The sequence below is a fragment of the Mytilus trossulus genome, chromosome 6, assembly GCF_036588685.1.
Source record: "Mytilus trossulus isolate FHL-02 chromosome 6, PNRI_Mtr1.1.1.hap1, whole genome shotgun sequence".
In the NCBI taxonomy this organism is placed as follows: domain Eukaryota; kingdom Metazoa; phylum Mollusca; class Bivalvia; order Mytilida; family Mytilidae; genus Mytilus; species Mytilus trossulus.
This window is the reverse complement of record NC_086378.1, coordinates 75,050,392-75,066,194: the sequence shown is the minus strand read 5'-3', so window position 1 is coordinate 75,066,194 and position 15,803 is coordinate 75,050,392. Positions and strand designations below refer to the sequence as shown.

The 15,803-nt window shown below is 31.2% G+C and overlaps 1 protein-coding gene across 1 annotated transcript; it reads right to left on the bottom strand.

The window, feature by feature from the left end:
- Positions 1–1,034: 1,034 nt before the first annotated feature.
- On the bottom strand, positions 1,035–6,726 carry LOC134723009 (uncharacterized). The gene is made up of 3 exons (XM_063586639.1): positions 6,621–6,726; positions 5,684–5,989; positions 1,035–2,491 (listed from the first exon to the last, which is right to left on the bottom strand). The coding sequence occupies exons 1-3, from the start codon at positions 6,724–6,726 to the stop codon at positions 1,035–1,037; spliced, it is 1,869 nt and encodes a 622-aa protein (XP_063442709.1).
- Between the last annotated feature and the right edge of the window lie 9,077 nt (positions 6,727–15,803).

Below are 15,803 nucleotides of genomic sequence, written 5' to 3'. Positions count from 1 at the left end.
AACAAACACAGAGTAAAACGCGAGATAAAATCCAGTTGTTGTCAGAATAGATAAAAGTTAAACTCAGTAAAATGACAATGATACATAATTTAACAAAAGGACACATGCAGGAAACTGATTTTTTTCCTTTAATGTGAAAGTTGGTAATGGCATGATACAAAGTTCCGAAAAAGAAACAATTATATATCAACTATTCGTAAATCAAGGTTTTTCTATGGTATATTTGACATAAATCTTCTACTCAACACAATTGTACTGTAGCGATGATGGCTATTAAGTGTATAGATGATTCATTCATTATTGTTTGCATAACACACAGTAGTAACTTGAACATATGTACATTGTATTGTAAGGATGAAATTGATTGATAATGTATAAAACACGAATTCAATTGTGCACTTATATTTGAAATGTATAAAGTATGTGGTTACCATGCTCATAAAAAGAGGCAAACGATACCAAAGTTCTAAATACCAAAGTGATATTCAAGTTCTAAATACATCATAGTTACCGGGATTGCAATTTATATTTGCGCCAGTGACGCTAGAATTAAACTATGTTAAAAAGGCCCAAAAAAAATTACGAAGTTGAAGAGTATTGAGGACTACAAATTCCTAAAAGTTTGTAGCCTAAAAGAGCCATCAAAATGATATCAGACAAATAATTGTTATACATATATTTATATAAGTATACTTTACTTTTTAAATTGTTACTTGGATGGAGAGTTGTCTCATTGGCACTCACACCCCATCTTCGTATATCTATGTATTTACTTTTTAAATTGATACAAATTATATTTCTCTTTAATTCCTTTTTCAATGGTTATTCATGAACATGAAAAGACGAGGACATACATGTTATCTTCGACGTGATTCAATACATATAGCTTTTTATAATACTTACTGAAGAGAATATCAGTAGGACAGTATATATCATTTTCTGTGTTTAGAATGATATCTTGAAATTCTCCGTTTGGTATTATTCGTTGGATATTATTTGACTTTTCACATGCCACGTATAAACGACCACTTTTGTCAGTAGCTACTTCCTTTGAGATCGACTGAAGTGTATCTGAATCGTTCTTCTCCTTCAAGAGTAAAATGACATACAGCGTCACACGTTCTATCTGTATAGTAAATACTTTCCATAGGACCTGAATGTAGATTTGTTATATGACAATCATTCGGTAATCTCACTTTTTTCAATTGTTTCCCTTGCTGGTCAAGTATGTATACGATCTTTTGTCCACCGACACAAATTTTACCGTTGACAATAGTGATAGCCCAGCAAGCAAAAGGTACGGGATGTATAGAATCAGCACTAAATGATTTAATGTCGATTATTTGTATTGATCTCTGAACAGGTAACGTAACGACAACTTTGTCTTCACCAGGTATAACAACTATATCCCATGCTGCGCTAGACAATTGACATTCTTGTAAGTAGTCTCTACTGTCACTGTATAAAAGCAGGTTGTTTCCGTTGAAGGTACATAACAGGAGACGGTTATCATCTGTTATACACATTTTTCTGATGATTGAGTCATCAGATCGTTTGATTTCTATTTTACGTTCAAATCTAAACTTTGATGGCTTTTGATGAGTAAATGATGGAACTTGAACTTGTTGAGGTTTATGGGGTTTATAATCTTCTACGCATTGGAATGTTTTTACTTTTGTTACTCCCAAAGTTGTTAAAGTATTTTCAATACTCTCTTGTGGCTGGAATATCATCCGTCTTGTCATAAGAGTTGGTAAGATGTTCTGAAGTTTGCTCTCTAAGCCAAGGATTTCTAGTTTGAACGAGTGAAGCAGGACAAACATTTGTTTTTGTGAATCTTTCTTGGATTCTTGGTCTATTTTCCTTGATATATGTTTTATCAGTCTTTCAATTAGCAATAAACTGTTTCTATCGAATTCAGTTCTAGCAATATGTTCATTCCTTAACGATCTAGTTTCAAGTGTAGCCATTCTTTTTAGTTCGTCCAATCGATTTTTTATTTTAGCTGTGTAACTCGCAAGTTCAATTGAAATGGTAGATTCATCATTATCAAGATTTACTATATTTATATCTTGACTTGCGATTGCTCTATTTAATGTCATTGTAAAGTTTAACACGGAATCAGATAATTCTTGAAACATAACTGAATGTTTCACATCTTTTGCTGCATCTTCTAAAGGAAGCACATCTTGACAAGAATTATGTTCTTCGGTCTTACAAGATAGACAACATAAGCAATCATTTACAACACAGAAAAAGTCGAGAATGCTCCCGTCGTGTTTAACACAAAAATTCTCAAAAGATAAGGTCGAAATATTTGTCAAATGATGCTCGAAAAATGCTGCATTTGAATTGTGGTTCGATAAACATTGGCGACAAAGCTTATATTGACATTCAGAGCAAAACTGAATAGCGTTTGATGAATCATTTTTCCTAGAACATAGGTCGCATGTTAACCATGAGGTGTCCATTGTCTGTGAGTCAAAGTATTCTAAAAAAGTAAAGTGTAGTAGTTTGACATTTGTATATATGATTAAGCTCTGTAAAGTTATATTTGAACTATTTCAATAAAATATTAAATTTTTGATTTTAACACAACCTATTATTGTGATAGCAATTTAAAGTACATGTGTTTGGAAACAGAACATAGGTATATCAGCAATAATGCCTTACAAACACACCCTTTTTAAGCTGTTGAATGAATAATGATTACTAGTATTTGTGTAGTACTTGGAAATTGTGACCAAAATAATTGTTTAAAAAAAATAGAAGGAACGACAATTAGAATGCAATTATTATGTTCCCTTAAGTAAATCAAAGGGCATGTCTAGCTCTCAATACAATTTATACACTTTCAAGGAATAGCCACTCTAAATCTGTAGTCTAATTATAAACTGCATCAGGTTTATTGTTGCAATGTCAACGATGTCGATTACTTTAGATTAAAAGATTGAATACAAAAGTGTCAAAATTTAGCAATGTTATTTATTTGTTCCTTGAAAGGTAAATAATCATCCTCTTAAATATTCTTGACTTATTGTCTTGAGTAATTAACAATTTGATGGAGAGTTGGTGACTGCTGTGTCGCTGTTTTTGACAAATTTACCTATTATATCTGCCTGTTTGTTCATCATCGTTGTCAATAAATAGAATTTTATGCAACTGTCATACAAGTGAGAGATTTAGCTAGATAATAAAATCAGATTCAACCCACCATGTTTAACGTACGAACATGCATGTACCATGTTACGAACGTGACGGTTGTTGTCAATTCTTTTCTTTTGATCATTACACAAACATAATAAGTGGTAGTCTGATCGGATCGAAAACATCATGTCTTTTCCGATTTTTTTGTAAGTTCTTTTAAGCTGGGGTCACACATTCACGATTTTTACTACCGTCCTAGACAGGACCATTCCCGATTAAAATTTATCAAAAGTCTGATCAAGATCCTGTGAATCGCGAATGAAAATTCAAACTTAAATAAAAATGAAAAAAAAAAAATTATTTGATCAAGACAACAATCAGATAGTGTTCAGAAAGCGACGATATTCAACCGTCTCTAAGCGAATTAGTCCCGATAATCCCGTTCTGAATCCGCTTCTAATCCGATTTGTATTTTTCGCCAGGTAAAAATCGACCGAGTATGTCACGACTTCGTCCCGACTCTACCGAACGTAATCCGACAGAGATCAAACAGTGACCAGACAGTGAACCGACGCTGACGGAAGATATCCGATAGATAGAAAACTGTCGGCATATTCGGGATGATCAGGTACTGTCGGAATGTAATCCTATCACGGTCCGCTCTATCGCATTGCAACCGGCTTTGTCTGGTCTCAGTCGTATTGTATTATGTAATTGTCGGGACTCTGACGTGGGTATCATTGATTAATTTCGTATTAATAACGGAGCTGTTTCGGCAATATCTTGATGCAATCTGGACTCAATCGGCTGAAAAACAACTATGAAAAATTACTCCAGATCATTCCCGTTTCACAAGATACCGTCCAGAATACACAAGACATTGTTCGGAATTCGATCCGATACAGCAGAATATGTCACGACATAGCCACGATTGTAATCCGACTAGACAAAATCGGCTGAGTTGTCCCGAATGTTACGGGACGCACCTAACTGTCGGGGTGCTTTGCCGAACTATTCGGACCCTTCCCGACCCGTAAGAATCTGTTACGAACTAAAACGACTGTGTTCAGACAATGATAGGACATTCCAGATAATTGAGGATACTAATCCGACTTTTACACTTTTCGTGTCGTATTGCTGTCTGATCTCAAACGGGAGCAATAATCGGCAATGTGTGAACCCCGCATTAAGGTTATTTTGACAATTTTTTGGAGATTTCAAATGGAAAATGAGGATGAAAAAAATACCCCAATCTATCACATGTTCATAAGCCTGCTCTAAAGTCACAAACGAAGTTTAAGATTATTATACTATTAAAGATTTTTGCGATAAAGATATAAAAAAGACACAAAATATTCCTAACGTAAATAAAGGCAACAGTGATACACTGTTGTTCAATAGTCATATCTCGATTAAACAAAATTAAAATCGTGGGTTGCACAGTAAATATAAAAAGAAAACAACGATTAAACAGAAACACTGAAGTAAAACGAAAGCAAACGCCAACATGCATAGAAACAAATGGCTATCATTGGCGTCTACTACTAATGATTCGCAATAACCACCAAACTTATGTTGTAAAAGGAGTAGGTCCGGTAAGGACCGATTTTGGCCTCAAATTTCAGGTTCATCTGACGAAAGATTTTGACAACTTTTTAAACACTAAAGTGTCTATTTTATTTGGTTCAATTAGTTTATGTAAATGATTTTAACTGATTGTGTCATTAAAAACGATTCGATTCAAGCTCAAATATGAAAAATCTACCAAATATGTCAAGAAATGTCACTTTGTAGATGGTTTATGTCAAAAATGAAAGTGGCTGCATCCGTGTTCATCCTCAACCTTTATATATGTTATATATTTTCATAAAATACAACTTATATTTTAATATTAAGTATGAACACGAATGCGGCCACTTTCGTTTTACACAAAAGCCGTCTAAAACTGAACTAAAATGCTAGAATTGTGAAGATTTCACCGATTAAGCATGACTTCATAGTGCTAGTAACCGATATATGTGCACTGTATTGTAAAAAAACAGCCCATATTTATGTAACAGAAGCATTCTACTGTTCAATTAATGAATTAAAATTTACATTTTAACAACTTTGTAAATCTGCTATATTTTGGGGCCAAAAAGGGGTTTTACCGGACCTACTCCTTTGTATAATATTTTTGCCACATGTACTTGGTCGATATCCCTGTAGGTGGACTTAAGTAGTCCTGATGATATTTCTAGCTCACAGCCTGTATCTAATACCTACATATAGACATATGTCATTCGGTTTTTCCATTGTTTTGAAGTTTGATGTTGATAAATTTTGGAAATGATAATAAATTAAAAAAGTATCTTTATCAAGCACAGCTGTGAACTTTCATCCAAGCCTAGCTATTTGGTTCATTTTGGTTCTATTTTGTTTCATATTTTTATGACCTTCTGAATTTTTATCTTTTATACCATTTTAATTGCGCACTATACATTTCTGGAATGGAATTGCAGTAATTGTAAGCTTCCTATTTTGATACATTACTCACTTGATTCAAATTTTTCATTAGATACCGAAATTGTTACTTGAACAATGGTTTTGGTATCCGTATCAAGATTACAAATGTCAAGTAAATCTTTTAAAAATGATTTTACAGCCAATTGAAATTCGACGTCGCTTTGCAGAAAACGTAGCTGAGCTGATGTCTGAATAACTAGTGATCCCTTATAAACAAACACTATACGGAAAAACTTCCCCATTAGAGATGAAAAGATTTCCAGTGTTTCTTTGATTTCATCTATATCCCATTTAGCTGGTGTCCCCAGTGTCCATTCTACATAGCAAATATCTTCATCTAAAGCAGAATCAAAGGCAATATATATATATTAGAAAATGAATAAAAAACATTAGAGTATATTTCCATCAAAGTCATACTTGTTATACGAAACATAACGTTAGTTCCAAATATTTGATCTACTTTTAAAAACTGTTATGCCTTTTTTCTCCGATAAACTTAACATCTTTATTTGTAAGTTCAACCAACATAGAAATATATCCCTACATGAAACTTAATTTAGGTATTGTACTAAATTCTCATAAGTTCAAGAAATAGAATATAGTTAACGAAAACAATCCTTTTGGTCTTTATAAATATTTGATTGCTTGGAACTTTGTGCTTCGTATAGTATACTATATATTATGTAACGCAACATCATAGCAAAACAAATGCAAAGTTGTCAAAAACTAAGTAGCTAACTTAAACGCAAAGAACATACCAAGTGAAAGTACTTTTTTGAATGGATCCTTTTCTTTAGAGAGCTCATCTTTCCACAATGTTTTGACTTCAAATACAACATTGCGTATGCCAACATTGAGCGCTTTGAACAGATAATTAAATGATTAACAATCTAGACATGTTTTTACAGGTTATATTAACAAAGCTCAAATAAACGTACATACATGAGATAGTTTACTACATTGTTTACTATCTATATAATGCTTAACTACTGACATAAACTTCATCTGTATGACAAGGATTGTTAATAAGAGTTTATCCTTATAAGGTCTTTTCACCTTTTCTTGGAAAGACATATTGGTTTTGTTCTGATGATTATTATTATTATTTTTTTCTTCCGCCTTATTTTTCCTCTTGCGTAGAATTGTTCTTTCATCAGATGTCGCTTAGATATTAGGAATGTGATATTTATAGTTTAAACGCTTTAAAAATTGAAAAGAGTTATCTCCCAAAACAACTTTCGTGTAACCACTGCTACTTCGCAACCGTAAAAGATTAAGACAAAATTATTTTACCAAACTGCTCGTTACATCTTTAGGATAAGGATATTTATTTGAACCGAAGCTTTCCGTATACTCCATATAAGAGTTATTTCACCTTATGTACTTGATATAAGTAATATGCGTTTCTAACTGGTAAACAATGAGTGATAGAGAACTAGTTTTTTTTCTATTTCTGATTTATGTTCCAAAAAAATTAAAGTAAGGCCAAGGTCAAGGTCATATTATAAATTTTGGGTATTTTCCCTTATTTTCAAAATCCGTAAAACATATCGATACATTATTTTCACTTAATTGTTAGTTGCGACATGTTGTAACTTATAATTTTTTGATTCGAGGTCCTTGGTTTGACCTTGAAATTGAGGCAAAGGTCATAAGTTTAAAGGACATTCTAGATTTTGACCTTTGTTTTAAATGCATATTCATACACCATAAAGCCATAGAAACTGACATTTTAGACTGATTTTTAATACTTTGATATCGAAATAGATTTTTTACTAGAGGGAAGACCTTCCATTGTTCTCTGAACAATTGGTTTTTAATTTATCTTTAGTTTCCTTATTCTATACAGTGTAGATCTATTCTGTTTTGGGAAATTCCGTGTTAACCTCTAGTGTTTATGTAGAGTTTTTTTTTATGAATATTGGTTGTTATTTCATGGTCTTTTACAATGTTTTCGTTAGTATCTGTATCTTAAAAAAATAGATTCTGTTGTTGTTATTTTTCTGCCTCCTTTTTTCTAATTAGAACTAAATCTATAATATACTAACTACTAGTATTAGAAGGAGTACGTTGTACATTGATGTATGTATTAGTTCTTTATATTTTTGTATTTAAAATGTGTTTATGTTTATTTGTTTGGTTGAGATGGTGCACTGTTGTCCGTTGTACTGTCTTTTCATAATGGTGGACTTCCTAAGTTTATTTTGAATTGTATAGATTTTTAGACATTAAATTTTTCAATTAGTATGTTACTTTCGCCATGTGTTATTTATGAATTCTTTTGGTACGCTGTGCTTTCGGTATTTCTTTTTTGAAAATTGGTCGTTTTGAGAGGCTGTTAAATTTCAGACTTCATAAATATCAATTTCTATATATTCTTTTATGGGTTTAATATGTCAGGATAATAATCATCACATTAGCTAGATGTTTTACGGTTTTGAAAGTAGGCATTTCTCATACTTTAAAAAACAAAATGGGCAAACTTTATAATCTAACTGGGACCAAAAATATCAAGCGTCATACTAAAACTAAAACCTACAAAAACAAAAATAAGATACAAAACAGAACGACACCAAACATAAAGATATATCGCTTGCTTACAGTTAACAAAATTGAAAACTTATATTTTGCACATTAATTAGAATTCCAGTTTATATTGATTATTTCAAAACTATCCGACAAAGGACTTGTCTTTCATGTCTTAAAGTCCAGTCAAACTAAGATTGTACCTCAAACTAATTGAAACAGATAATGTTTTAGTTCTAATCTATAGCATTATGATCTTTATATACATAAAAAATTCCCATAAAATCTAACTTGAGGAAAATCAAAATCCTATGGAAATTAACATTGGAAAGGTAGATAACTCTTGCAAAAAAGGCAGAAATATCAATAAAAATTGATACAAAATTACAACTTTACCGCTTCTATAGGAATTTCAAATTGTGATTCCCAAAGTTAGATTTTATTGGACATTTTTTCTGTAAATATTTAGGGTATAATGCTAAAGATTAAAACTTCAAAATCTTCTGTTGCAATTACTTTCGGATTAGGGTAAAATTTATACTAGATTGACTGGAATATTATCAACCATTTCCCCAATAGAAGAAACCAACCTTTTATATTACCTTTGTGTTCTTGAAAACAGCTTAATATCTCGGTTTTTATTTCTGTTGTATTCTCTACCAAATTCCTTGTTTGATTGGCAAATGATTCGAGAGTGCTCTTTTGCTCGCCTATGAACATTTCAAGAATCTGTAAAATGGTCAATAGAAATATTTGTCAATACCATATCATATCATACTGTTAGTTTTGTTAATCTTTTCTTGAAGAAAAAATATTATAAGGGAAACAGTCATGTCAAAGAAGCGGTATATACTCGGTATAGAACTTTCAGCATTGCTTTAGTCTATATATAAAGATGAATTGTTTTATCGTACAATGTTTTGTTCATCAGCTTAAGTTATGAACTTCCTTTTAATTAAAAGATATTACGCAAAGTTAATGGTTTTGATGTTTTGAATCTTACTATCAATATGAGTAATACGATATATGACTTACTTTATGGATACTGTCGTTGTTATTCTGTGTAACGTCGTTGTGGATAATTGTCGATAGATTGCTCTTTTTAAAAGTAGAAATTTGACGTTTGATCATGTTTAGATGTACAGGCCCTAGTACACCTGCTATATTCAACAATGATTGTTCGACCAACGCAAATTGTTTATCGAATTCGGACTTAGTCATTTTATTATTTGGAGAATGAGCAATGAAATTTCTTATCTTTTTAATATCTTTTATCCAATTTGGATTTCCAGAAATTGACCAGGGTTGGCAACACGACTTTATGACTGAACACAAAAGTGTGATATCCATTAAAATCACAGATGTCGTTCGTTTGGCAGAAATACTACAAAGACATAATTGTTTAATCTGACGTCCTTCTTTTCTTTTGTGGTCTTTCACTTCTTGTCCTTCGTCTGTTTCAAACAACGAATCAAACTGAGTACCAGTTAAACAACATTTTTTCTATGGACCCGCCAGTGAAAGTGTTTTACATTCACAACATGGAATAGATGGATATAATTCGTGAAACAAGACATGCTTATGATTATCTAAGAAAATAAAAAAATCCAAGGAGTTTAAAACTTTTATCTCGAAGTAGAGTTGGAGAACTTCTGTTGCTGGTCCAATAATGAAGGTTAAAAGCCTTCTGTTGCTAGTCCAATAATGAAGGTTAAAAGCCTTATGTAATACTCTTCTTTACTTTCTTCTGCCTCGGCCATATCACTTTTAATTCTATAAAAAAAGTGATATTTATATGATGTGCAATGTGTGTCAGTTGTTAACCATAAGAGCAAATATGGTTTATACGAGAAGATACGAGCTACACGTTTTTTTTTCAAATTTGATCTCGTGTTAAGAAGTGGTATATTTTGAGTTCTTCTATCAGCCAAAAAAAAAAATCATCATGAAGTAATTTTGCACAAAATGTGAGTAAGAGTGATCAATGTTATAAACTCTGAAAATTATAAAAAAGTAAATTAGAATTTGAAATTAAAAGATTAACAAATATTTTTGATTAAATAGTCGTTGAACATAATTTTGAAATGTGTTACATCACAGAATGATATATTTGTCAGTATCTGGAATTAAGAAAACTAGGGTTCTTAGATTTGCATGTGCATAAAAAAATTCAATCATGGTCTTCAATCTCTCCATTGTGCAAATTCCGTATTTTTTGTTTTAATACTTTACTCAATATTAATCTTTATTATCTGTTGCCTATGACTTTAAAGACAAGAATACCAATACAACAATTATTGTTAAGTAATTAGATGTATTTCCAAAGTTTCGTGTGTCTAAATTGCTTTTATGGATATATACATTTGGTATGAACGATCAAACCTAAGCATTTGGAAACCAGGAATGTTAAAAACGTCACCACGTAACAATAACACCGTTCAATAACGTCCAATTACCAATGACCTATTATTATCAAACCTATAAAATACCAAATTTCTTATACATATTTCTAAATGTAACTACGTTTGTACATATATAAATCAACAATGTATTTCGGCTTATCCAGATGCACTCTTCGCCTCAATACATGTAGAACTAATTAGTGGCACAAGTAAAAGTTTGAAGACCAAAACAAGTGTTTGTATGAACAAGGAAGATATTTCAACCGAGTAAATATACATATGTGTTACTTTATTGCAAAACAAAGTTAGAATTAGTATTTTTGACCTTATTTTCCAGCTGTGAGTTAATAAGACATTGTAACGTGGACATGCTTTTGCAAACTACTACAATGAAAAAGTTTAATAATAATATATATCGTGTAAAGTTATTCTTACATATGAGCTAACTACTAACTTCATGTATTTATTCCGTTTAAGTCTTGCGATGCTGTGACACCTTTTGTAATCACAAAAAGTAAATGAAATAACTTTGTGTCATTCGTTTAATTTCCATAGTTTAAAAACCTTTCAAAAAGTTTCACACATTTGGAGTACGCTTTAAAAAATATACCAAAAATGGGTTAGTTTTTGAAATGGCAAAATAAAGCAAGAACACATGCATTTATCTTTCTCAATATTTACAATTGCCGTACGAAAACTTTAATAAAAAAACGTGCACTGAAAAGTTTTCATTCACGGCACGTGGGCTGTCATTCTTTCTCTCGGTGTAAATATAGCGAGACCTCTTGCAGAAAACGTTTTGTAGTAAGCAACATTATATGTTGAACATTAAACAAGGGACGTTCTATATTCACATTAATACCGAAATCATTGATTACCCTAGACGAAGGTTAGTAGTTTTCAGTATTAAAAAAAAACATGAGGCAACATATGTAAAAAGTTTATTCTCATCATCCCCCAAACATCTATAAACTTGAAAATTTTATTTCTTTTTAATTGCTGTAACTGATGAAAACGCGAATCTCAAAATTCTAATGTCATTGCTGCAGTAACAATAACTTCCTTTTAACAAAATAAACGATCAACAAAAGAAAAGATAATCTTTCCTCTTTCTTTATGAATAGTTCAAAACTAGAAAAGTTTAACGCAAGCTTATTGAAGCGTCGATCGAAAAAAAAAATGTGTGTGCTATGATATCGCTGAATTAAAACAACAATTTTTTTGCAATTTATTACGTAGAATCAGATGAGTATAATATACACAAGTTGACGTTCTGGTTCACAAAAAGGAATTGACAAATATGGTCGTTATATGTATTTTAGTTTTTTGTCAGAAAATAAAAAGACCTACCTGGATTTTGACCTGTTTCTTTTCAATTCTAAACTATACGGGAAGGTAAATAAACACCTGATTTGCAAATGATACGGTATTCACAGTCACATCCGTTCAAATCATCTACTGGTTGGTATATATCTATTGTCCTCCTACATGTCAATCGAAACAGTTCACTGCATTCGATAAATATAAACCGCAAAAAGCAATCTGTATATTTGGTCTTCCTTTTAATCTTTGAAGTCTTACTTCACATCTCACAGTGGAAACAGTTGTGTAAGACAAAAAACATCAACGAATTAATCAATCAATTAACTAAACAAATCAACCGATCAATTAATCAATCAATCAATCGATCAGTTCATATGTTTCAATCCGAAACTAAAAGTTGATATTTTTTATTTTTTTTTAATCTGCAACTAATCACTACGTATAATGATAAATAATTTATCATAAAGACTGATGGCACAATACCTTCTTTTTGGCATAAAGACATTGTATTAATAAAACATTGAAATTTTAGCTAACTACATGTATAAACACGAGATTTAATCCACAATGTTCACCAAATACAAGTCAGGAATATGAATTATTATCCACTTGTTCCATTTTGTTTGTGATTTAGATTTTGACTAGGAACTTTCCAGTTTGAGTTTTCCTTGGGGTTCAGTATTTTTGTAATTTTTTTCCCCCCATTATATGAAGTTTAATTTGAGTGAGCTTGTGTTTGCAGCAGTCAACATTTTTTTTTATAAATTAAATGATATTTTCTCAAACTGTTATGTCATTCCAATATGTATTTTAAAGTAATAAGGTGCAAAGAGTCTGGTTTGGCCGTAACATTGAGGTAAAGTATAACCAAAATATGTAATTGTTTTGTATTTGAAATTTTAGACCTAAATCATTTGATTTAATATCAATCTGAATCAAGAATGAATTTATTGTTTTGCACATATTTTAGAGTTTGCAATAATGGATATTTTTTTTGGGTAAAGAGTAAATAAATAGATACACGAAAAAGTTGTTTAGGACGTAAATCATTCTTTTAAAGTTGTGTTTGTGTTTGCAACTAGCCTACATGAATGATTTATCAAAAACCAGTCTTACATTGTCCTTTTATAATTCTATAAACTCTATGAAACTTAGTTTTAAAAAAGTTCATGCAAATACTACCGAAGATGGAGTGGGCTATTATTATGTTCGTAATTAGTGTCTTCACCTCTGAAGGACGATTTTAGTAAAAACGAACATTTGATTGCCACAATACCTCATAGAACGACTTACTATGAACAGGATCTACTAATTCTACGTACAGGAAGACATGGTATCATCCCCAGTTTTGGTGTTGCTCGGTTTTTATTTTCTGTGAAGTGTACTGTTGTCCTTCTATCCATTGTGCTAATTAAAGAGTTGGTCAAATTCAACATTCCAATTAATGGACAGAAAACTGATGTGAGTAAATAAACAAAATATATATCTTCAAAACAATTCAAATCGGAAAGTATCTTGGCAAAATCCCATGTTCAAACAATCAAACGAATCGAAACAACTGCCTTGTCTTTAACTAGCATAGATATATCCTCATGTAGAAAAAAGGGATTAAACCTGGTTTTATACCTAGCTAACACCCACACTTTGACAATCGCAAAAAAAGGTCCATGTATTTTTGATCATTTTAATCAGATTTATTTGTTAATTCGTGTATCATAAGCATGCAATTATTATGAAAATGCTGCCATGTTTTTCTTTAAAAATATCGATGAAAACTTTATAGTGTAAAGAATATGCAAGTTGAGTTATCTTCCTTTTAACAATACAAATCCAATTGATTATAATAACGTTTATAAGCTTCACTACAAAAATGTATCTAATAACGCACAACACAGAAATACTAATTACTGGTTTCTCTACTCTCGCGGATGAAACGTCTACCGGCAATCGTTTTGACCCAACAGTTACCTTCCAAAACATCAGGCTCCAAGAGTATAATGCCAACCACATTACGTCTTATAACTAACAAATATCAGTTACTACTATTTGATGGCTAAATCCAATACGTTATACGAAGCCTTGGAAACCATACTGCAAAAAAGTTGATCAAAATACGAATCCTTGTAATTTCTTTAAAGAATTTAAAATGCAGGTTACAAATACCCTCTAGATCAGTGTTTTGAAGGAATATGACAGTTTTTCTTCATTCTTTTGAATTTGAGCTTTCAATTTTGCCATTTTAATAATATTATTGTTTTTGGCTCTAAGTAGGTTTCATTAAGTGTGAATACTCCTAAATCTTACTTTCTTGTCATTTCTCGTCTTATTATTTCTTATATGTACCACCTTATATAAGTATTTTGTATCACGATCAATTTTCAAAACTTTACATGAGACCAAGAACTGAATTACAATCCATATTAAAACTCAATTTAATTGATTAGCTTTTCATGATGAATACTTGTATAAGTAAAAACATATCACAATTCACACTGGTGCTGCCAATTATTATAGTTATTCAAGTGTAAAAGGATTCAATTTTATGAATGAATTCACGACGTTACCTTAAATGGCGTTGCAACATTATTTTGTTTAATTCATTTATCATGTCAGTCTTTTACAATAACAATTATTAAACAAACTGTAAACGACACTCCTCGAAAGTAAATTAATCCGCAAATAGCATAGTTTTTTTTTAAAACCTACAACATAAATTAATTAAGAAGGCCCCTTTTATGGTATGACTACATCTAGGAAAGTCGTTAGCTGAGATTAACAATGTGTGTAGTGTACTAAAACTAAGTACGTTTATCGATATGCAATGAAGACGACATGCTTGCATTCGAAGGCTAAATACTTGTAGTAGCAGTCTTTGCTTTTAAATGAAATAGAATATCAATAGAGTTTTCCTATCATAGTATTTTTCACTTAGTTATTAAAACCATGGGTATGCGCATGATCAAACATCCGGGGACATTTTCAAAACTGACCAAGCTGAATAACCAAGTTGATGCAAGAACATGAAGAATATAATATGTAATTTAGAACATTTCAAGAAACATTGACGGAAAAAATCAGGTTCCCCGATTTGAATCAAATTCTAATATTTGATTGATAACGTACCTAAACTTACACCAAAAGTAAATAAAGCCGTTTAGAAACAATAAACAATGCATGGTCCCCCTTATAATGAATCAGTTTGTTTGTCGTTGTACATGACTTCTTTCTTACTTCGTTTCGGTTATTAGCTGAATCTTGTGTTTTCGCCATCTTTTTTTCAAGGGTTTGATTAGAATTTTACGACAACATCAATATATACTAAGACCAATCAAATTTAGTTTTAGGAATAACAGACGACAGCATATTTAATTTTATTTCAAAATTAAAATTCTATCCCCGACGAATAGAAAGAACTTAACAATGCACTAAAACTTAATTTGAAACTTCATTTCAATATCATCGGTTGTATCAAATACGTCAGATTTAATTTAGTTCACATTCAAACTGCATAATATGTGCATGTTCCAAACTAATAACCTCACTATACATTGCATGCAATTTATTTTCTTTTTTTTATTAGAATGTTGGTGTTTCTGTTTGAATTGATTTAATCTATACATTTTTGGGCGCTTTATAGCTTACAGCTCTGTGTGAGTCGAGTGTATATTCTAAAAGCCACACGTTGACCTACAGTTGTTAACTTTTTAGACGTTGTTACTTGGTGGAGAATGTCTCATTGGTACTAACACCACATATTTTTATTTCTATTTATTCAGTAACATTCATACCATTTCTGTGGTTTTTTTTTGGTATCCATCAATTATTACAATTCGTCTGCTATATAGTTATCAAAGGTACCAGGATTATAATATTAAATAATACTAACTGATATGTCTTAGT